Source organism: Plecotus auritus (assembly GCF_963455305.1).
Source record: "Plecotus auritus genome assembly, chromosome: X".
Lineage (NCBI taxonomy): Eukaryota > Metazoa > Chordata > Mammalia > Chiroptera > Vespertilionidae > Plecotus > Plecotus auritus.
The window spans coordinates 136,117,758-136,140,266 of NC_137784.1; the positions used below are offsets into that span (position 1 = coordinate 136,117,758).

The window sequence follows — 22,509 nt, forward strand, 5'->3', positions numbered from 1 at the left end:
ATGCTCTGGCTACTCCGACTTTTTACCTATACTACAAACTGAAACACGTGGCCCGACCAGCATTTAAGAACCACTAGCTACCATGAGTAGGGACTGTGAGAACAGTGAGAAAGAATTGGCAAGACTAAAAAATTATATTGTAAAAACAAGCAAGTTAAAAATCTGGGTTTATAGAACACGTAAGAACTTGATCCACTATCTAATTAAGGCCTAACAAACAGGTGATGAGCGCCTACTGTGTGTGCTTCATAATGACCTCTGAGATGGGTGAGATATCCCAACTTTACAAAGGAGGCAACTGAGGCTCTGGAACCCTGAGAGGTGGAGTGACTTTTCCAATCTGGATTGGAAGTCAGCTCTGTCTGGTTCCAAAGTCCACGCCCTTTCACTTACATCACACTACCATGGGCCAGGCTCTGTGCTGGGCGCCATGAGGGAGACAGCTGAACCACCAGGGTCCTTGTTCGCAAAGATCTCCCAGCCATTAGCTCTCAAGGATCTAATGGCCAACACACAGGCACACGACTGTCTTCAGAAATAGAGTGTGCTCGGAGCCATGGGAAAGGATCACATCTAGTACCATGGGAACTCAGAAGAGGGAGAAGAAACTTTCTTCTGGGAGGACCAGAGAAAGGTTCTTTGAGAAAACAGACAAATAAGATTTAGCAAGTTAGAGCTAGTTGGCAGGGTGTTGCTTGCATAGGCATTGCATCAGCAAAAGCCTGAAAGGGTAGGAATATAGCAGGCACTGAGGGTAGTGGGGTGTCATTCTAGGCTTGGGTACGTCAGCACAGCTGTTCGGGTGCACATTCCAGCTCTGCCATTTTCCAGCTGTGGGACTTTGGGCAAACTGTTTAACCTCACTGAAACATGACAAATAAAATAGAGGTAAATCTTTCCTTTTAGAGTTGTTTCAGAGATTCAGTTCAGCTAGGTAATGTATACAGAAACACCTAGTATGTGGTAGCTACTAAGTCCATGTTAGTTTCCTTCCTAAAAACCAAGAAGGTAAATTGTTTAATGAATGAATGGAACTTTATAAGAGAAGAAACCACTTTGCTCTAACCTCTGTGATATGGCCCTGCCATCAGCCTGGGTATGCCTCTCTGGAGCTAGCGAAGGGCGGGGCAGGGGGGGGGTGTTGGGTGGAGTGGGTAGAGGGAAAGAAAGAAGTATTAAAGAAAAATCTAAATCACTCATCTATTCACTCATACAACAAACATTAATTAAACATCTCTTCTGTGTCAAGAAATGTGTTGAGCTGAGTTAGAAAGACCCATCCTTCAAGGGGGAGTGGAGGGAAGAGGTTCATAGTCTGGTAGGGAGATCAAAGAACCGGGCCTAGGCCCAGCTCTCAGTGTTATCCAAGTCTGATGGGGAAGTGTATTAGTTACCTATTGCTGCATAACAAATGACTCAGGGTCTCTCATAAGGCTGTAATCAAGCTTAGGGTAGGGTCAAAATCTCAGAAGACTTGACTGGGGCTGAGAGGTCTGCTTCCAAGCTCACTCCCTTGGCTGTTGGCAGGAGGGTTCAGGTTCTCACTACGTGGGCCTCTCCATAGGACTGCCCATGGCTTCCTGCAGAGCAAAGGGTCTGAGGGAGAGAAAGCACAGCAAGCGAGCATGCTCAGGACAGAAGCTGTAGTCTTTCATAACCTAATCTCGGAAGTGACTCTCATCACTTCTGCCATATGCTATCAGTCCCACAGACCAACCCCAGGACAGTGTGGTACACAAGGGTGTGAATACCAGGAGGCAGGAATCATTGGGGGCCAGTTGAGAGGCTGAATACCACAGGGAGGTAGAGTTACCAGCCACAGTCTGGCTTCTCAAGGCTAAATCATATGGATTTCCTAAGGTAGAAGGAGACAGAGGGCTCTGAAAGCCCAGAGGAAGCTGGGGCTTTGGTCCACCCAGGGGATGGCAGAGGCAGAAATGTGGATTGAATGGGAGTAGGTGGCATTTGACTTGGGTCTACATGGACATTGAGGAGGTATTGGGATATCTGAGAGGGGAGCTTGTGGGCATGAGTCCCAGCTCCTGTGAGCTCACAATGGCTCCCTGGGAGTTGTTTCATATACTGCAGAGAACCTGGGGATGGGGAGGGGAGGAGAATCCCTTTTCTTGGCTGACCCACCAGGAAGTCCCCCCTATTCCCTTCCCTTCCTCCCTCATTCCCACCCTTCTTTCATCCCACCAACTTTCCTTTCATCTTCCTTTCCCTTCCTGTCTCTCCTCCCCTTTACTCCCAAACACAGGTAAAGTCTCTGGCTGAATCCATTGATGAGGCCCTGAACTGCCACCCATCGGGGCCCATGTCTGAGGAGACAGGGTCAGCCCAGCTGGAGAAGCGAGAGTCGAAGGAACAGCAAGAAGACAGCTCAGCCACATCCTTCAGTGACCTTCCCCTCTACTTGGATGACCCAATTCCCCCACCATCCCCTGAACGACTGCCCAGCGCAGAGCCCCCACCCCAGAGCCGGCCTGAGTTCTGGGCACCAGCCCCTCTCCCGCCAGTTCCTCCACCAGGGCCACCAGGGACCCGGGAAGATGGGAGCCGTGAGGAAGGCCCTCGAAGGGGGCCTGGGTGCTTGGAGTGTCGGGATTTCCGGCTGCGGGCCGCTCACCTTCCCCTGCTCACCATTGAGCCTCCTAGTGACAGCTCTGTGGACCTGAGTGACCGCTCAGATCGCGGCTCTGTCCACCGCCAGCTGGTATATGAGGCCGATGGCTGCAGCCCCCATGGGACCCTAAAGCACAAAGGGCCACCAGGCAGGGCCCCAATCCCACACCGCCACTACCCAGCCCCAGAGGGCCCAGCCCCAGCCCCACCAGGGCCCCTGCCACCAGCCCCCAACAGTAGCACTGGGCCCAGTGGTGTGGCTGGGGCTCGGAGGTTGGGGAAGTGCGAGGCGGCAGGCGAGAACTCTGATGGTGGCGATAACGAGAGCCTTGAGAGCTCCAGCAATTCCAATGAGACCATCAACTGCAGCTCTGGCTCCTCTTCGAGGGACAGCCTGAGGGAGCCTCCAGCCACCAGCCTGTGCAAGCAGACTTACCAGCGAGAGACGAGGCACAGCTGGGACTCACCAGCCTTCAACAATGACGTGGTGCAGAGGCGGCATTACAGAATTGGCCTCAACCTCTTCAATAAGTATGTGCTTCTCATTCCTGCCCCCCTTGCCCCTTCCTACCCTGCCACAAGGCACTTTGAATCCCTGGGGCTGAACTCCAAGCAGTAATTTGCTTCTGCCAGCTTCGCATTTTGTGGATGGTATTTCTCCCCAGCTGTTTAGTGAAGGGGATTGACAACAGGGTGGCAGAGGAGAGAGTCCCCAACACACCCATCAGAGGCACTTCTAGTCCTAGCACTGCCTCTAACTGGCTGTGTAATCTTGGGTCAGATACTCCCCTCTCTGGGCCCCAGTTGGCTATCTATAGAATGGATTCTGAACTTGGGGTCCCCAGCCTCCCCTATTTGGTGGGGAGCCAATGTGGTATGTAAAGAGCCCTGCTCTGAGAAACAGGAGACTTGGACTCTATCCTGACATTAGCCAGACTCACTGTGTAGCTCTGGGCCAGGTGGGTTCCTTCTTTGGGCTTTGGTGTTTCCATCTATCGACTAGTTGTGTGTGTATATTTGTGGTACCGGGTGGCAGGGTGGAATGCTGGGCTAGTCAGTAACCAGGACCAAGCGCATTCTAGATACCTGGTCCTGGGCCTGGTGCTTAGGAGTGGGGTGTGAGTGAGACATTTGATTTGAAAATAGTTAGAAAATAAATGCCTTACATGTGTAGCCTATTAGACACTGCCACCTATATTTAGTTCTCAGAATAACTCGGCAATCTGGGTGGGAGTGTCCCTATTTTTTAGAGAAGGAACTGAGGCTTGAAGAAGCAAAGGGAATTGTCCTGAGTCATGCATGGTAAGTGATGGGTGTGAGACTCCTGTCACGCCAAAGTCTCTTCCAAATTTTAGCCTCGTGAAGTCTTAAGGCTCCGAGATTCTGAATATGGGATAGCTCAGACCCAGAATTGGCCCAGTAGGAAGTAGGAAACACCTTGTCTATGGAAACGCTCAAAGGCTGGGTGATGCCTATACAGGTGGACCTGGGCCTGGGCCTTGGAACGGAGGGCTTAGCCTGGAGCTCGGGCCCTCTTCCAGGACTCCTCAGTGCCTGCTGGGAATAGCAAAGCTCCTGGTGTAGAGCAGGCTCTCACTAAATCTTAATTTTCTTTCCGTTGTAGTGTGGCTCCAGTGAAGGAGGAAGTTGGGTTGAGGATGCCTTGGAATTTTGAAACTGTGAAATGGGAAAGTGGCCTCAGTTTTCTGAAGGGATTGGACCAAATTATGTATTTGACTTCCTTGGTTCTCCAAGGTCGTTGATTGGGCCCAAAATTAGTTCAAGCAATGGGACAGAGGGCCAAGTTCTAGGAGGACGGTCATCTCATCTACCTCCCTTCTTTCTGCAGGAAGCCAGAGAAGGGCATCCAGTATCTGATTGAGCGGGGCTTCCTGTCAGACACACCGGTGGGAGTGGCTCATTTCATCCTGGAACGGAAAGGCCTCAGCCGGCAGATGATAGGGGAATTCCTAGGGAACCGGCAGAAGCAGTTCAACAGAGACGTATTGGAGTGAGGACCCTGGCATGGGGCAGGCTGGGCCAGGGATTTCTGGAAAAGGGGGGTTGGAGGGAGGGAGGGGGCAGCCTGTCCTTTCTGCTCAAACTTGCAAAATGAGATGAATAGGCCTTCCTGCTCCCATAACCCTCTGCACCAAAGAGGCCTGATCTCTCTTGGCCCTATTCTTAAAGGCTTCTGGGTGGCCCCAGGTAAGGCACGCTTTTCCTATGGCCTTTGGGCCTCAGTTTTCCGATCTCTGAAATGAGTGCGTAATGGAAAGGACTCTTAATAGCTACATGTCATGTCTGGACCTGATTTTCTGGGGTGGATTCAATTTCAAACATTCCGCCCTCATATGGGTCCATATTTTGTGGATGTCTATCAATGGAGGAGTTGGTCCATTTGAGCAGGTCAGGGTGGGTCAGAGCTTTTGTGCAGAGGAATTGAAAGTGCCACACCCCCTCCTTGCTCCTCAGCTGTGTGGTGGATGAGATGGACTTCTCCTCCATGGATTTGGATGATGCACTCCGGAAGTTCCAATCCCATATCCGGGTTCAGGGTGAGGCCCAGAAAGTGGAGCGACTCATCGAAGCCTTCAGGTGCGCCTGCTTCCCACTACTAAAGCTACCTTTCCCTATTTCGGGGGGCAGCATAGTGTGTCTACAGATCACCTCTCTCAGCTTCATACTTTCCTCATCAGAAAATGGCAATTACAAATTTTATCTTGTGAGGCAGTTAAGTTGTGAGGATCAGAGATAATGTGCATAAAGATCTAGCTTGGCATCTGGGACATGGGCCTCCCATAAGTGATGACAACGTCAGCAACAATAGCTAGTGTTTGTTGAGCTCTTACCAGGTATCAGGTGCTGAGCTGGGCACTTTACATTATTATTTCGCCGAATGCTCACAACAACCCTATAAGGTAGGTGTTTCTATTATTATTTCTGTTTTGCAGATGAGAAATTAGTAGTCTAGAGAGGTTAAATAACTTGCCCAGAGTCATACAGTGAATATGCAGTGGAACCAGCATTTGAACTTCAGTGTGTCTGACTCCATGTCCCTTAACTCTTTTTTTAATCCTTACCCGAGGATATGTTTTTATTGATTTTAGAGAGAGGAAGGGGAGGAGAGAGGGGGGGGGTGAGAAACATCAATCGGTTGCCTTCTATACGCTCTCCTACCGAGATGGAACCCACAACCTGGGTACATGCCCTGACCGGGAATCGAACCTGAGACAACAGGACAACACTTCAACCAATCAAGTCACACCAGCCAGGACATGACCCTTAACTTTTATCGTCTACTATGAATGCTGTGGGGATCAGGCAGACCTGGGTATAAATCCTGGCCCCACCACTTTGGGGGTATTTAGAGGAGAATGAGAGTTACTGAGAACTTGTTTCCCATAATGGAGAAGGTTTTCTTTGCAGTCAGAAAGATTTAGATTTTCATCCTGGCTTCCCCATTTACCAGCTCTATTACTTTGGGCAAGGTACCTTACCACTGGGGGTCTCAGTCACTTCATCTGTAAAATGGGGCTGCTAATAGCTACCTTGCAGGACTGTGATAGTACTACATAAGACATACATAGACCCTCTGTAGAGTATTTATGTATGAAGCTGAGAGGTGATCTGTGGAGTTCAGTAAAAGGTAGTGATTGTGAATTTGACATGCTAGTCTTGGGGAAACTCTGAAGAAAAAGAACACACCCAAAGGGTTTGGGAGTACTTGTCAAAGAGGGTTGTGCCAGGCTGGGAGGATGGTGGGTAGGTGGAGATTACTGGTGCCTGACCCTGGTTCCTCCTGCCCTACAGCCAGCGGTACTGTGTGTGTAACCCAGCCCTCGTGCGCCAGTTTCGGAACCCAGACACCATCTTCATCCTTGCTTTTGCCATCATCCTCCTCAATACTGACATGTACAGTCCCAGCGTCAAGGCTGAACGCAAGATGAAACTAGATGACTTCATCAAGAACCTGAGAGGTGACCCCAGACCTCCCTGTCAGCTTTTCCTGTCCTTCCCCTGGGAAGGGAAAGTGGGCAGGATGGGAGGGTGGGGTGAGGAAGGTTCCTTGGAAATTAACCTGTGATGCTCTCACTTTCTACTAAGGCTGGATGTTCCTGGGGCATTCATTTATTAATTCATTCGGTCGTTTGGCCATCTACTCATTCCCACACTGAATATTGACTGAGCAGGTCCTAAAAAGAGATAAAAGCCCTGACTCTTACAGAGCTTATATTGGTTCACCCATTCATTCATGTGTCCATTCACTCACCATTCAAGCTTTTTCTCTCTTCTTTATTTATGCCCATAAATACTCATTTATTTTAGTACCCTTTCTTTTCTTTAATGCTTTTATTTTTAATTTTTATTTTTTTTATATATTTTATTGATTTTTTTACAGAGAGGAAGGGAGAGGGAGAGAGAGTTAGAAACATTAATGAGAGAGAAACATCGATCAGCTGCCTCCTACACACCTCATTACTGGGGATGTGCCCACAACCAAGGTACATGCCCTTGACCGGAATCGAACCTGGGACCCTTCAGTCCGCAGGCCAGTGCTCTATCCACTGAGCCACACCGGTTAGGGCTAATGCTTTTATTTTTTAAACTAGAGGTGGATGCACGAAATTCGTGCAAGGGGCTCGCCTCTTGCAGCCGTGGCGGCTTGCCTTGGCCCTCACAACCCTGGCTTCATCCGGAAGGTTGTCTGGAAGGTCGTTTGGCTGTCCAGTCTAATTAGCATATTACACTTTTATTATTATAGATATATTTTTTTATTGATTTCAAAGAGAGAAAGGGAGAGGGAGAGAGACATAGAAACATCAATAATGAGAGAGAATCATTGATCGGCTGCCTCCTGCATGCACCCTACTGGGGATCGAGCCTGCAACCTGGGCATGTGCCCTGACTGGGAATCGAACCCTGACCTCCTGGTTCATAGGTCGACGCTCAACTGCTGAGCCACACTGGCCAGGCTATGCATTTATTTTTTTTATTTTTTTTTTTTTAAATAAATCTTTATTCAGATTATTACAATTATTTCTCCTTTTTCCCCCCATAGCTCCCCTCCACCCCTTTCCCACCCCACCTTCTGCCCTTACCTCCCCCCCACTGTCCTCATCCATAGGTGTATGATTTTTGTCCATTCTCTTCATGAACCCCCCCATACCCCTTTCCCCCTGAGAATTATCAGCCCACTCCCTTTCTATGCCCCTGATTCTATTATATTCACCAGATTATTCTGCTCCTCAGGTTTTTAATTCACTTGATTTTTAGGTTGGCTTGTTGATAGATATGTATTTGTTGTTCATAATTTTTTCTCTTTACTTTTTTCTTCTTCCTCTTCTTTAAGAATACCTTTCAGCATTTCATATAGTACTGGTTTGGTGGTGATGAACTCCTTCAGCTTTTTCTTATCTGTGAAGCTCTTTATCTGCCCTTCAATTCTGAATGATAGCTTTGCTGGGTAGAGTAATCTTGGTTGTAGGTTCTTGCTATTCATCACATTGAAAATTTCTTGCCACTCCCGTCTGGCCTGCATAGTTTCTGTTGAGAAGTCAGCTGACAGTCGTATGGGTGCTCCCTTGTAGGTAATTAACTGTTTTTCTCTTGCTGCTTTTAATATTCTCTCTTTGTCTTTTGCTCTTGGCATTTTAATTATGATGTGTCTTGGTGTGGTCCTCTTTGGATTCCTTTTGTTTGGGGTTCTGTGGGCTTCCTGGACTTGTAAGTCTATTTCTTTCACCAGGTGGGGGAAGTTTTCGGTCATTATTTCTTCAAATAGGTTTTCAGTATCTTGCTCTCTCTCTTCTTCTGGCACCCCCATAATTCTGATGTTGGTACGCTTGAAGTTGTCCCAGAGTCTTCTTACATTATCTTCAACTTTTTGGATTTTTTTTTTTGCTTTTTGCTTTTTCAGTTGTGTGTTTTTTGCTTCTTTGTATTTCAATTCTTTGACTTGATTCTTGTGTTCCTCTATTCTGTTTCTGGGTCTCTGTATAATATTTTTTATTTCAGTCAGTGTATGTTTAATTTCTAGTTGGTCCTTTTTCATATCTTCGAGGGTCTCGTTATATTTATCGGCCTTTTCTAGGATATTCTTAAAAAGTCTTATAACCGTGGTTTTGAATTCTATATCCAGTCGTTTGTTTTCCTCCATTTCTTTCGTTTGTGATCTGATTCTTTGACCCCGCATTTTCACTGAATCCCTGAGTTGGTAAGGTAGATATTTGTGCTAGGTTTCCAATATGGCCCAGTGGGTCTGCCTCCCCAGTTAACCTGAGGTGGACACTCTTGGTGCACCCCTTTGTGGCCTGTGTGTACAGCCTTGTTGTAATTAAGTCTTTATTGTTGTTGGTATCACTGGGAAGAATTGACCTCCGGGCCAGTTGGCTGTAAGGATCAGCTGTGTCTATGCTGGGAGAAGCCCGGTGCTGGAGACAGCCTTATAGGATTAGACTTGCCAAATTGCAATAGCCTCTGTGCTCAGCTTGGATGGGGTGGAGTCTCAGTCTTGGCTTCCTGTCAGCCCCGCCCCTGCGCGCATGTGCGCTTTCAGTCCTCCGCCTTCCCCAGCTCGAGTCTCCGCCTGAGAGTCCAGACTCCCCCCACAAGAGCGTGGGTCCCCAGGGGCTCGCCTGGAACTGGGGTTCACTGCAGTCAGAACTGGGGCTCGGTGCAGTCAGAATCCTCTGACTCCCCTCCACTAGGGAAAGCCTGTGGCAACCCCCGCAGCCTTTGTGCGCACCGGCGCGGCGCGTGTGCGCACTTTCAGTCCTCCGCCTTCCCCGGCTCCCGAGTCTCCGCCCGAGAGTCCAGACTCCCCCTACAAGAGCGTGGGTCCCCAGGGGCTCGCCTGGAACCGGGGTTCACTGCAGTCAGAACTGGGGCTCAGTCAGGATCCTCTGACTCCCTTTCACTAGGGAAAGCCTATGGCTACCTCCGCAGCCTTTGTGCGCACTGGCCCGTGTGCGCCTTCAGACTTCTGCCTTTCCCAGCTCGCGGTCCGAGGCTTCCTTCCCCCTTCCGCCAGAGGAAGTCAGCCAAGCTCTCAGCCGCCCTTCCTCTCTGCGCGCACAAAGCCCCTTTGCCGTACCTCCAATTCTCTGTGAGCTTTTCTCCTTCCTTCTAGTTGTAGAATTTTCACTCAGCCTGCTTTCCTGTGGTTCTGGATGGTGTCCGTTCTGTCTTTTAGTTGTAGTTTTGAAATTGTTGTGCGAGGCAGCAGTTTAGGTGTTTACCTATGCCGCCATCTTGGTTTCTCCTTATGCATTTATTTTTTAACTCAACCAGTCAGCCAGTAAGTTGACACTAACCAAGTGCCTCATGTGTGCCAGGCGCTATGATGGGTGCTAAGGACAGTGGAAGGGCTTCTGCCATAGTCCCTGCCCCAAGAGAGCTCCCTGTTTGTGGGAGAGACTGAATTATAGTACCAGAGACACGACACAAGGAAGAAAGTGAATGATGATGTCAGACCATGATGTCAGGCAGGGCAAAAGGATAGTCAGAGCTCAGAGGAGGGAGAGCTCACCTCCAGAGCACTTGCTGGAGTATTCATTTTAAGGTGGACCTTGAAGACACAGATAAAGTAGGCCTTGACTTACCTGGCAGTAAGAATAACAAATGCACAGAAGTAGGAAAATCTAAAGTTGCCTGGAGAATAATCGAGATGGGATAGATGATCCAGTTGGAAAGGTCAGTTGGAACCAATATACAAGGGCCTTGAGTGCCAGATTAAAGGTTTCATCTTGACCTTTTGTCTTGGTTTATTGTATTGATGTCAGGCCCTGCCTCTCACAAAAGGGCAGCCTCCTAAAACTGGCTCTTATGTTAGGATTATTGAAACACAAACGAAAGAGGGAAACAGAATTGTGGAAAAACAAGCAGACAAGACAAATTTGCTGATCTTCGTGGTTTGCACAGTCTATGAGCTTAATCACTCTGACAGCTGAAGTCAAAAGGCAGTGTGAGGAAGGATGTTCCTTTAGCACCTGTCCAAGGAGGAGGCATAGTGTTTCCAAAGGAGAAAACATTTTCTTCAACAGGTTTAGAGAGAAGAGTGAGTGGGTTTGCTCAGTAGACAATCAGGAGTGGAGAAGGATGGTAAACGGGAGGAGCAAGACAGATCAGAGGCCATCTGGAGCTGTCTCCCAGAAGCCTTCATTAGTCATCCATTCATTCATTTCATTCATTTGCCTCCTCTCTCTCCATATGTGTGTGTTTATATGTATGTGTGTGCTTATATGTATTTTATGTGTGTGTGTGTATATGTACAGATGTATAGTTCTCCCCCTCCACCTATTAAGTAAATAAATAAATGAATACCTGCTCACTGCAGAACTTTGGGAAACAGAGAAAATTAGAACATTTCTTTTAATCACCCAAAATTTTGCCCCCTGGAGGCAACCATGGTTGATATTTTAGGGTAGTCTAGTCTTTTTTCCTATGCTTATGTAACTTTTGATAAGGTAAAGATCATATATGCAGTGTATCTTGCTCTTTTCACTTAACTTGCTACAGTAATTTTCTCATGCTTTTTGTAAACATCCAGTTTTTAATAGCTATATATTATTTTATTAAACAGATTTACTCAGCTCTATTTAGCTGTTCCTCTATTGTTAGAAATTAGGTTATTTAAAAATTTTCCCCTCAGTAGCACTTGTACATATGCCTTGTACAGATTTCTGAGTAATTCCTTAGGGCAGATTCCTACAAGAGGAATCACTGAATATTTATGCTCTTGCCAAATTACCTTCCAAAATAGTTATGTTAATACACATGCCGGCTTCTTTGCACTCTTACTAACACTGGATATTACTTAACATTATTTTTGCTAGTTAGAAAGGCAAAAAAAAAGCGCCTGATTGTCTTAATCACAGTATGATCTGAGTTTAGATAAAATCCCCATGCTGGCGGGGGCAGGGAGCAACTGGTTATCTGGTTGAAGGATGCCTCTTGTGGCCGATGCTGACAGGGGGGGCGGGGGGGTGGGGCAAGGGCTCTCACTCCTTCTAGACCTGGCTGTGGTTATGACTCAGGCCTGTGTGTGGGGTGCTGTGGAGAACCCCTGCCACCCACTCCCCACATTTATGCCATATATCTTTGTTATTCCCCCCCAACCAGGGGTTGACAATGGTGAAGACATCCCTCGAGACCTCCTGGTGGGTATCTACCAGCGAATCCAGGGGCGTGAACTTCGGACCAATGATGACCATGTGTCCCAAGTGCAGGCTGTGGAGCGCATGATTGTGGGCAAGAAACCAGTAAGTGATTTGTGAAGCTTCGGAGGGGACAGGGTTTGGGTTGGCCTCTGCCACCAAGTGGTAAGTCAGTGTCCCTCTCTTGAGCCCTATGCCCACCTCACTTGCTGAATAGAGTGGGTGGAATGCATTCCTCAGGGGTCCCGGTGCACACTGAATGAGACCTCTATGGCAGTGCATCTAGCACACTGCAAGGTACACAGTGGGGTGCTGTATAAATCTTAGCATCCTTCCTGCCTTTTTGCCTGTCCATCCCAAGTGAGGAGCCAAGCCAATCGTTGATAACCAAAGTCAAGAACATACTCTAGTCTTTTAGTCAGCAAACATTGACGGATGCTTTCCACTGAGCCCAGCATTTCACTGGGCACCAGGGATGCAGATATGAATCAGATGTGATCTCTATCCTTGGGGGCTCTTACAGAGCCGGGGGGGGTGGGTATCAGACAAAGATACAATACTTCTGCCTTACAGTTAGTTTAGGGGCACACAAAGAAGGGAGAGGTCATTTTCAGTCCATGGAGAGCAGGAATGGCTTCTTGGAAGAGATGACACTGGAAGAGTGGAATGTGGCCATATGAAGCTGGGCAGGAAAGGCATTCCAGACAGGGAGCTACCGGGACAAAGGCAAGGCAGCAGACAAGCCCAGGCCTTAGTTTCTTAGGCTCATTGTGTCTGAGTGACAATGATATGTATCAGAGATAAACATCCTCTTGCGGTCAATGTTAAGGTGCCTGAAGCTGTCGTGCTGGTCTTGCTGACACCTACTTCTCTCTCTCTCTCTCTCTTTCTCTCTCTCTTTCTTTCTTTCTTTCTTTCTTTCTTTCTTTCTTTCTTTCTTTCTTTCTTTCAATGCTTTTATTGATTTGAGAGAGCGGAAGAGGGAGGAATAGAGAGATAGTAACATCGATGAGAGAGAATCATGGATCGGCTGCCTCCTGCATGCCCCCTATTAGGGATGGAGCCCACAACCCAGGCATGTTCCCTCACCAGGAATCCAGCTGTGACTGGCTGGTTCATAGGTGGGTGCTCAACCACTGAGCCACACTGACTGGGCTGACACCTATTTCTTTTTTTAAAATATATTTTTATTAATTTCAGAGAGGAAGGGAGAGGGAGAGAGAGAGAAACATCAATGATGAGAGAATCATTGATCGGCTGCCTCCTGCAGGCCCCCTACTGGGGACCGAGCCCACAACCCAGGCACGTGCCCTTGACCAGAATCGAACCTAGGACCCTTCAGACCGCAGGCCAGCACTCTGTCCACTGAGCCAAACCAGCTAGGGCCCTATTTCTTTTTTTCTTTTTTTTTTTTTTTCATCTTGCAACAGGGCCCTAGGACTTCTGTTGTGGGGAGGAGGGATGGTTAGCATCTGGCCAGAAGCCGCCACAAACATTCCATCCGTGGCCACTTGGTTTATGATCTGAGTCTTCTTTTAAAAATGTATTTTATTGATTTTTTACAGTGAGGAAGGGAGAGGGATAGAGTTAGAAACATCGATGAGAGAGAAACATCCATCAGCTGCCTCTTGCACACCCCCTACTGGGGATGTGCCCGCAACCAAGGTACATGCCCTTGACCGGAATCGAACCTGGGACTTCTTAGTCCCCAGGCCGTGATGCTCTATCCACTGAGCCAAACCGGTTAGGGCTCTTTTTTTTGTTAATATATTTTATTGATTTCAGAGAGGAAGGGAGAGGGAGAGAGAGATAGAAACATCAGTGATGAGAGAGAATCATGGATCAGCTGCCTCCTGCACGCCTTCCCACTGAGGATGAAGCCTGCAACCTGGGCATGTGCCCCTGACTGGAATCGAACCCGGGACCCTTCAGTCCACAGGACAATGTTCTATCCACTGAGCCAAACCAGGTAGGGCCTGACATCTATTTTTTCATGCCTATCTAGGTACTGTCTCTTCCTCATCGTCGACTGGTTTGCTGTTGCCAGCTCTATGAGGTGCCAGATCCAAACCGCCCCCAGAGACTAGGGTTGCATCAGCGGGAGGTCTTCCTCTTCAATGACCTCCTTGTGGTAAGAGCGCTGTGAGAGGCGATGGAGAGGAGGTGGTGAGCTGGGCCCCTGTGTGCTGTGAACCATGTTAACATTAGTGGTGGCGATATGGTGGGTGAGGTGTTCTGCCATGTGATCTGTGCGGTTTTGGACAGGTATAGGCCGCCCCTGCCCTTCCTTTACCTCCTGGAACCTTTTGGAAGTAATGACAGACACATGGGGGCAGAAAATGTGACGAACATTGGAGATGAGAGGCTTACAGCCTGGGAAGTGGTAGGAAATGTCCTGGTCCACCTCAGTAGCCTGGGGGGTTAGGTGGAGGGAGGTGAACCTGTGACCCTGGGTTCTGTCTGGAACCTTTGGGTGGCCAGGGTGCTCATGATTTTTAAAACCAAGCTTATCACCAGTGTCCATATGCATGTTTCAGAGCTGGGACTCTAAGGAATCTGCAGGTGGGAAGGGACTTTCAGGGTCTCCTGTCCAGCCTCTCACGCACGGCAAGAACTGGCTTCCTGCATGGCCCCCTGCTTGTGTGGGTTTCCTCCAGCGATTATCACTCAACCCTTGGGATCACAGGGAAAAGGTCTCTCTCTGCTCAGGGATTTGAGGACAGTGACTTGTCCCCCTTGATCCTCTCTCCTTCAGAGCAGGGTCTATCAACTTTGGTTCTATTGACATTTGGGGCCAATAATTCATTGTGGTGGGGGCTGTTCTGTGCATTGTAGGATATTTAGCAGCACTTGGTCTCTGTTGACTAGATGTCTGTCGCATTTCTTCAACCAAAAATGTCTCCAGGCATTGTTAAATGTCCCCTGGGTGGGGGGAGTCACTCCCAGTTGAGAGTCGCTGCTTTAGATGAAGCCCCTCCAGTGCCCTCTCTGAGCTTTAATTTCCTATTCTGTGAAATGGGGCTACTCTCTATCTCATATGGTTGTCCTAAGGATGAAATAAGAGGTCAGGTGTGGAATAGCCTAGCCCAGAGGAGCTCCTGGCCCATACAGTGGTTGAGTAAATGTTTCAACATCCATCACACACTGATCCTTGTGTGTGTCCAGCCCCATGCTAGGTACTGGGTACACAGAGATGACTGAGACTCGGTCCTTGTTCTTAGGGAGTTCACAATCTGAAGGACTAAAAAAATATTTTGCCTAACTGTACACTCTAACTCTCCTGAAATCAAATAATTACCTTTAAAATTTTTTTAATCGTTACCTGAGGATATGTCTTTATTGATTTTAGAGATAGAGGGAGAGGGGGAGAGAGAGAGAGAGAGAGAGAGAGAGAGAGAGAGAGAGAGAGAGAGAGAGAGGAACATTGATTGGTTGCCTCCCATACGCACCCCAACTGGGGATAGAACCACAACCTAGTTATGTGCTCTGACCAGGAATTGAAACTGCAACCTTTTGGTGTGCAGGACCGACGCTCCAACTGACTTGAGCCACCAGGCCAGAGCCCAGTAATTTGCTTTTAAACACAAAGTGCAGATTGCTCTGCTTGAGACTGTGTGAGGCATTCACAGCCTATGTTAGTTGAGGCCAGAGTGCCCAAGTACTTGATAAAGATCTTGGGTTGTTGAGAGGAAGATGTTAACTGTATACATTGGGTGCTGGGGCCTGTGGGTGGGTGAAATACATGAAAACCAGACTCCTCCCTCTTGGTGCTCCTGGTCCAGCAGGGGGCGATCACACACTTAGAGTGCTGTCCTCAAGCCTGATGATGGTGAAAGGCACTGAACCATCAAGCACTCTGGGAGGTGGGGGTGGATGTGTGTGGAATGTTAGGACAGGCTTCCTGTGGGGAGGAGCATTCAGTTACTTCCTGTGAAATTGTAAACACCTGTTTGTGCGACGTCATTACATCAGGAAGTTGCATTCTCCTGTCTCTCCTGTTGTGCTCCTCAAGCTTCAGTTCTCCCCAATTTGTGGGCATGTGTGTTTGCATATAGATGTCTATCAGTGGCAGTGGGAGGGGAGGGAGGTTATGAGAAATAGGTGCCATTTGGAAATCCCCCTCCCCAAACCCTGCCTCTTGTCTTTTTCCCATCCCTACCAAAGGTCACCAAAATTTTCCAGAAGAAGAAGATCTTGGTGACGTACAGCTTCCGTCAGTCTTTTCCCCTCGTGGAAATGCACATGCAGCTCTTCCAGAATTCATGTGAGTTCCTCCTTGGATCCCATCATCCCAAGAGTCTATGCCATGCTCCCATGCTCATCCTTCATTCATTCTGACCTCCAGTTTGGGGAGTCCTTTATAATTAGGCTGAGGTCACCTACTTGGTCCTGGGATGTAGGGCCAGACAAGGTGGAGTATTACTTGGGTCTGTGCCCTGGGGAGCTCATGGTCCACAGTGTGTATGTTTTCTGGTGGGCTGAGGAGATGGTGATAATGCTGCACTTTGAAGAACTGAGCCAGAGGAACTTTGTTGGGTGGCCTTCTGGGCAGAAGAAACAATATAGGTAGAGGTAGAGGAGTAAAGGAAGGGTTCTAGAGGGCAGCTAGAGTTCAGTTTGCCCTTACATCCCAGAGTAGAGGGAGTAACATGGCTGTGACTCCCAGGCGGCTCTTGGGGACTTTGGGGACCAAGGGGAGCCAGTGAAGATGCTTGAGCAGAGAAGAGGCTCAACCAGAGTTGGACATTAGAAATATTATTTTGCATATGAGCCATCTTGCTTCAGTCTTGACAGCGGGGCCCCATTTCCCCTTGCCCCACAGATTACCAGTTTGGAATCAAGTTGCTGTCTGCAGTACCTGGTGGGGAGCGAAAAGTCCTCATCATTTTCAACGCCCCCAGCCTCCAGGATAGGCTGCGCTTTACGTCTGACCTGCGCGAGTCCATCGCTGAGGTGCAGGAGATGGAGAAATACCGCGTGGAGTGTGAGTAGCCCCGCCATGTCGCCTACCTCCCATCCTGATACAGTGCCCTGTCGATTCCAAGCATCCTGTCCTCTGAAAAATCTCAGAATTGAGGGTTAGCTTGCCCAACCTTCCTACCCTCATTCCAGGAACCCTTCAGCCTCTGCTTGGATACCTTCAGTGACAAGGGGCTCATTACCTATCAAGCTCTGATTATTATTCCAAGCTCTAATTATCAACTCTTTCTAATGAAAGGCATCAGGGGGAAGAATCAGGGTATTGGAGGCAGGACACTAGTTTCAGATCCCAGGTATGCTACTTATTATCTGGGTAAGCTGGAGCAAGTCGTTCGACTCTCTGTTCATTATCCCAATTTCTTCCTACGTGAATTGGGATAATGAACTCTCCTTCACAGGGTAGGGGAGATTCAATGAGATAAGTCTGACGTAGTGTCCTCCACGCTAGTAGACACTAGTGTTGAACATCCTAGGTGACCAGCCAATGTTAGTCTCCTTCCCAGCCTTTCCTCTCCTGTCCCCACATGCTAGTTCCTCAGCTGAGTCCCAGTGTCCCATCCCCCAAGCCCCAGTGACCACACCAAATCATTTTGATTGTATATAATGGAAAATAGTGATTGCATCTCATTCTTCTCAAGGCTGTCCAAGTTTTTTCTCCTCCAGACTAAGCAGTTACAGTTAAGTAACATGGTGTTAAGGAGAGAGAGAGAGATAAACATTGATGTAGAGAGAGAAACATTGATTAATTGCCTCCCATATGCACCCTGACTGGGGATAGAACCCACAACCTAGGTATGTGCCCAGATCCTTGAGACCCCAGGACATTCAGGGAGAGGGATACATGTACCAAGATGAGGTGAGGGGATAGAAGGCTTCATGACCTCCGCAGGGGGCAGGGGTATAAGGAGGCCAAAGAGCATAGGCTCTGGACTTACGCAGATCTGCTTCCAGAATGTTGGCTCCTCTGTGTCCAGCTATATGACCCTGCGCAAGCTCTGAGGCTTCTCAGATTCTCAGTTTCTTCCTCTGAAACTGGATGATAACATTTACCTTGGAACTCTTGTGAGGATTGAGAGAGATGAAAGACATGTAATGCCCAGCATAGTCTGGGCACACACTAGAGGGCACGATTCCTGTCCATTTCCTGCCCCTGTCCTTCCAGGAACCCTCTGTTCTGGAGCAGTGTATCTGAGAACTGAGTGGACTCTGAAACAATTGCCCTTTGCCAACATCTAGAAGGGCCTTTGTGCCCCTCCTGCGAACCAGCCATTAGGAAGCTCTGTTTGGAAGGGCAAGGCTGGTTTAGGAGACCAAACTGAGAGTGGGCAGGGGCAAGGAAAAGCAGGAAGGGCAAGAGGAGGAGGAGCAGGCACTGAGAGGGAGGAAGGGAAGACCAAGCCAGAGGAGACAGCGCAAGACAGGACTGGAGACTGGGCGCTGCGAGGGGCTTGGGAGATGTAGCTGAGGGTTGTGGGGCCGTGATGGAGGTCCAGGGGGCAAAGCAGGAGCACATAGAGGGCTGCGGGGAGGTCAGGTGACCTCTCACTCCTATTGCTGACATTGGATTGCTGTCTCCCCCCTGCCACCCAGCGGAACTGGAGAAGCAGAAAGGTATGATGCGGCCTAATGCTTCACAGCCCGGCGGGTCCAAGGACTCAGTGAATGGCACGCTGGCCCGTAGCAGCCTGGAGGACACCTATGGCGCAGGCGATGGGCTCAAGCGGGGCGCACTCAGCAGTTCCCTGCGAGACCTCTCAGATGCAGGCAAGTGTCCTGGGGCCCTGCCCTGGCTGGGGAGACGTGGGACCCGGAGTCCTCTTTGCCTCCTTTCACTGACCGCCAGCCTTCCCTGCACCCGCCACACATGCACACCCCCTGCCTTCATCCAGAGCCTTGGGTTCTGCGCTGCAGGGGGCCTGGGAGCCAGATCAGAGCAGATGGAGCCCAGGGTTTGGGCCAGGGAGTGTGAAGCGGGGCCACAGTCTTAGCCCCTCTCTGCTGCTCCACCTCTCCTCCTCTCTTTCCTCTTCTATTTCTCTGGCACCACCTCTCCTCCTCCTCCATGTCTTCCTCCTTCTGCTCCTCCTTCTCCACCTCTCCTCTTCCCCACCCCACCCCTCTTCAACAGGGGAAAGGGAATAGGGGTGTCTGTCCCCGGGAGGGGCCCAGGCCTGGTGCCCAGCTCAGGAGCCCAGCAGGGTGGGGAGAGGGGGTTGCCACTCTGACGCTGGGCTCCTTGCTTGTGGGTGCAGGGAAGCGGGGGCGGCGTAACAGCGTGGGATCGCTGGACAGCACCATCGAAGTAAGTGCCAGCTCCCGCCCAACTCGTCCTCTGCATGAGCCCTGCCCCGCGTGCACCCCTGCACCCTGGAGGAGGAGGGCCCCTAATTGCTCCCCTTTCCCTGCTGGGAACCCTGCGGCTGCCTCTCCCAGCCAACCATTCTCTCCATCTGTCCTCAGCTCTGTCTGTCCTCACTCTGCCTGTCTCTCAGTCTGTCTCCCACTCTCCCGGGCCCCCTCTCAACCTCTGGGCCACCTCCGAGTAGTGAGGCCCTTGGAGTTGGGCCTCGAGGAGCTCTTACCTCAAGTCCTGCTCTTGGAGCCTGAGCGAGTGACTGTCTCTCTGGGCCTAACATTGTCTCCGCCTGCAAAAGGGGGATGAGATGGAGGGCCGCTCACTCCCTCTCCCAGCGGAGGCTCAGAGGAGATAGTGGATGTGATGCACCGGCTGGGGCGCTGCAGGCACAAGGACAGGACTGTTATGTGATCGCTTTCCATGATGCTGCGGGGCTTCCTGTCTCCCCAGCTCCAGCCCTCAGGGCCCAGGGGAAATTTAGGGTTGGGGATTTAGGGCATCTAGGCTGGCCTGACTCGACCCCCTCCCCCTTCCAGGGGTCCGTTATTAGCAGTCCGCGCCCTCACCAGAGGATGCCACCTCCGCCCCCACCCCCGCCGCCAGAGGAGTACAAGAGCCAGAGGCCCGTCTCCAACTCCTCATCCTTCCTGGGCTCCCTATTTGGAAGCAAGCGGGGCAAGGGGCCCTTCCAGATGCCACCGCCGCCAACAGGCCAGGCCTCTGCCTCCTCTTCATCTGCTTCTTCCACCCACCACCACCACCACCACCACCATCATGGTCACAGCCACGGGAGCCTGGGGGTGCTGCCCGATGGGCAGTCCAAGCTCCAGGCCCTGCATGCCCAGTATTGCCAAGGACCAGGCCCCGCCCCGCCGCCCTACCTTCCGCCCCAGCAGCCCCCTCTGCCCCCTCCTCCTCAGCAGCCCCCACCCCTGCCTCAACTGGGCTCCATTCCACCACCTCCCGCCTCAGCCCCGCCTGTGGGGCCACATCGCCATTTCCACGCCCACGGCCCAGTCCCAGGCCCCCAGCACTACACGTTGGGCCGGCCAGGCAGAGCTCCCAGACGGGGCGCTGGAGGACACCCTCAGTTCGCTCCACATGGCCGCCACCCCCTGCACCAGCCCACGTCCCCATTGCCCCTGTACAGTCCTGCCCCCCAGCACCCTCCAGCTCACAAGCAGGGCCCCAAGCACTTCATCTTCAGCCACCACCCACAGATGATGCCAGCAGCAGGGGCCTCTGGGGGCCCAGGATCCCGGCAACCCGGGGGCTCCTACTCCCACCCGCACCACCCGCAGTCGCCATTGTCACCACACTCGCCCATCCCACCGCACCCCTCCTACCCACCCCTGCCTCCACCTTCCCCCCACACCCCGCACTCACCCCTGCCACCCACCTCACCCCATGGCCCCCTGCACGCCTCTGGGCCCCCTGGCACGGCCAACCAACCCTCTGCAAACCCTAAGGCCAAACCAAGTCGGATCAGCACCGTGGTCTGATGCATGGAGAGAGGGAGCTGGGGCCCAGGGAGGTCCGGGGAATCCACAGGAGAGGCGCCTTGCACCCTCTCTGCTTCCCCAGTTTTTCCAAAATTCACAAACACACAGAAATGTCCTCCCCACTTCCTCCCTGCCTTGGGACCCCTCCTCTAACCCCCCAACGGTCGCCATGGAGTGTCCTTCCAGATTCGAGGATCTTTGCCACTTGAAGCCTGGACATGGCTTGAGCTCTGGGGAGTGTTGAGGAACGTTTGGAGATCCTCGTCCTCCTTTTCCTCTCCTCATCCTCCCTCCTCCCCAAGGTCTAGCTGGGTGACCTCAGACCTCCCCCACAGTGTGAGCTTCCTGGCTGGTAGGGAGGGCCAGGGGTCAGGGGCTGGGAGGGAGCTCTGTAGAGTTGTGGCCAAACCTCAGTGCTTGGCCCTCTCTCTGACCTCAGGGCCTGGCTCACATTTCCATGTGACTCTGCCTGCCCTACCGGAGGACATGGACTGTCCGCACACTAGGTGGGTGGGCCCCCACTTATGCTGCCCGCCCCCCCACCGACAGGGCAGTGCTTCCTCTCCAGAGCCAGTCTGTGCCCCAGCCCAGACTCTCAGCTTCAGGACCTTGCCTCTTCTTGCAACGTTCTTATCCTGATCAAAGTCCAGACAGGTTGGGCGGGGGGCTCAGGTCTGGGATGAGAAGGGCACTGCCCTCCCTCACCCATATTGCATGCCCCCCCATTCCCTCACACTTCTCCCACCTACAACTGAAGACAGTGCACTTTACAGATATGACCCACACACACCTCGCTGGGACAGAGCACCCAGCATCAGCCCTGGGGAGAGGCTCCCAGAGGGCCACCATGAGCCCAAGATGTCCCTCCTGAGGCAGAGATGGAAGCCATCAGAGTGGGGGCTGGGAGCCAGGATGCCAGAGTCCTTCTGTCCATCAAAATCCTCCGCTGCCTCTCCAGCTCCTTTCCAGCCCTGTTTATTTATTATAAATATATTTTTTACAAACTCCAGCTCCTCTTCTTGCCCTGCAGATCCAGCTCCTTTCACAGCCCCTCCCTCCCCCCCCCTCTCCACCATGGGCTACAGTAGACAGACAGGCCTGGCTGGCTGAAGGGCCAGGGACTGTGGAGCCTGGGGGCAGGGGAGGGCAGCAGCGGGAGGGGCTGTATGGAGAGGAGCTGGGGTTTAGGCATTGTCTTTTTTCCTCCTTGTATATAAGAATGTATATTTGATGCCTCATAAAAGACCTTGTGCTCACCTCCCGCCTCTGCCTCCTCCTTATGCCCCCTCCCCCACGGTGCAGCCCAGGAGAGAGAGGCCTTAGCCTGGGTGAGGTGCTTCGATTGGGTGGGAGGTGGGGATGAGGGAGGTTTTCCTATGTCATTTTATTAACAGTCTGCGTGAGAGAGTAGCGAGACTCTGGGCGGTGGAGTTGATCCAGTTCAAGTGCTGGGGGGTTTCCTTGCTGGGTACATGCTTTTGGGAAAGATACCTTCTTTGAGTGGTTGTCTCAGTTGAAAACTTGGGGTGATGAGCCCTTGCCACACAGAGGTAACAGATACCAAGCATGGAGTAGATGCTCGGCAAGTGAGTTCCCCTTTCTTCCGTTCCCAGGCTGGGTACTTCCTTCTCTTGTGGCATCTGTACTCACCCTTCCTGTGGCTGGTTTGGCTTTGCCCTGGATCCTCTCCCCTCCCCACAGCTGCCTACATTTCTGTTCTGGAGGGGGGTGGTGACTTGGGCCAGGAAGCCAGGCACTAGATACATTAGAAGAGCTCTGTGTATATACTTAGGATGTTAGATAACAAATAGCAGGACTCCCTTTAGTTTACAGAAGAGGAGACAGGCCCAGGCAAGCAAAGGATATTTCCCAGGGCTATAAAACAGTC

At 50.9% G+C, this 22,509-nt stretch overlaps 1 protein-coding gene across 3 annotated transcripts in view; it reads left to right on the plus strand.

The window, feature by feature from the left end:
* The window catches only part of IQSEC2 (IQ motif and Sec7 domain ArfGEF 2), an 86,836-nt gene extending 64,959 nt beyond the window's left edge, over positions 1–21,877 (plus strand). For 2 of the 3 annotated variants that reach the window (XM_080653470.1, XM_080653466.1), the window contains 11 exons: positions 2,261–3,156; positions 4,475–4,636; positions 5,101–5,223; positions 6,439–6,605; positions 11,749–11,888; positions 13,789–13,914; positions 15,948–16,047; positions 16,606–16,767; positions 18,354–18,527; positions 19,016–19,065; positions 19,656–21,877. In XM_080653470.1, coding sequence (XP_080509596.1) covers positions 2,261–3,156; positions 4,475–4,636; positions 5,101–5,223; positions 6,439–6,605; positions 11,749–11,888; positions 13,789–13,914; positions 15,948–16,047; positions 16,606–16,767; positions 18,354–18,527; positions 19,016–19,065; positions 19,656–20,621 — 3,066 coding nt within the window. In that variant the 3' untranslated portion in view covers positions 20,622–21,877. The remainder of the gene's footprint in view (positions 1–2,260; positions 3,157–4,474; positions 4,637–5,100; positions 5,224–6,438; positions 6,606–11,748; positions 11,889–13,788; positions 13,915–15,947; positions 16,048–16,605; positions 16,768–18,353; positions 18,528–19,015; positions 19,066–19,655) is intronic. The other variant, XM_080653467.1, reaches the window with a different exon arrangement.
* Positions 21,878–22,509: the final 632 nt, after the last annotated feature.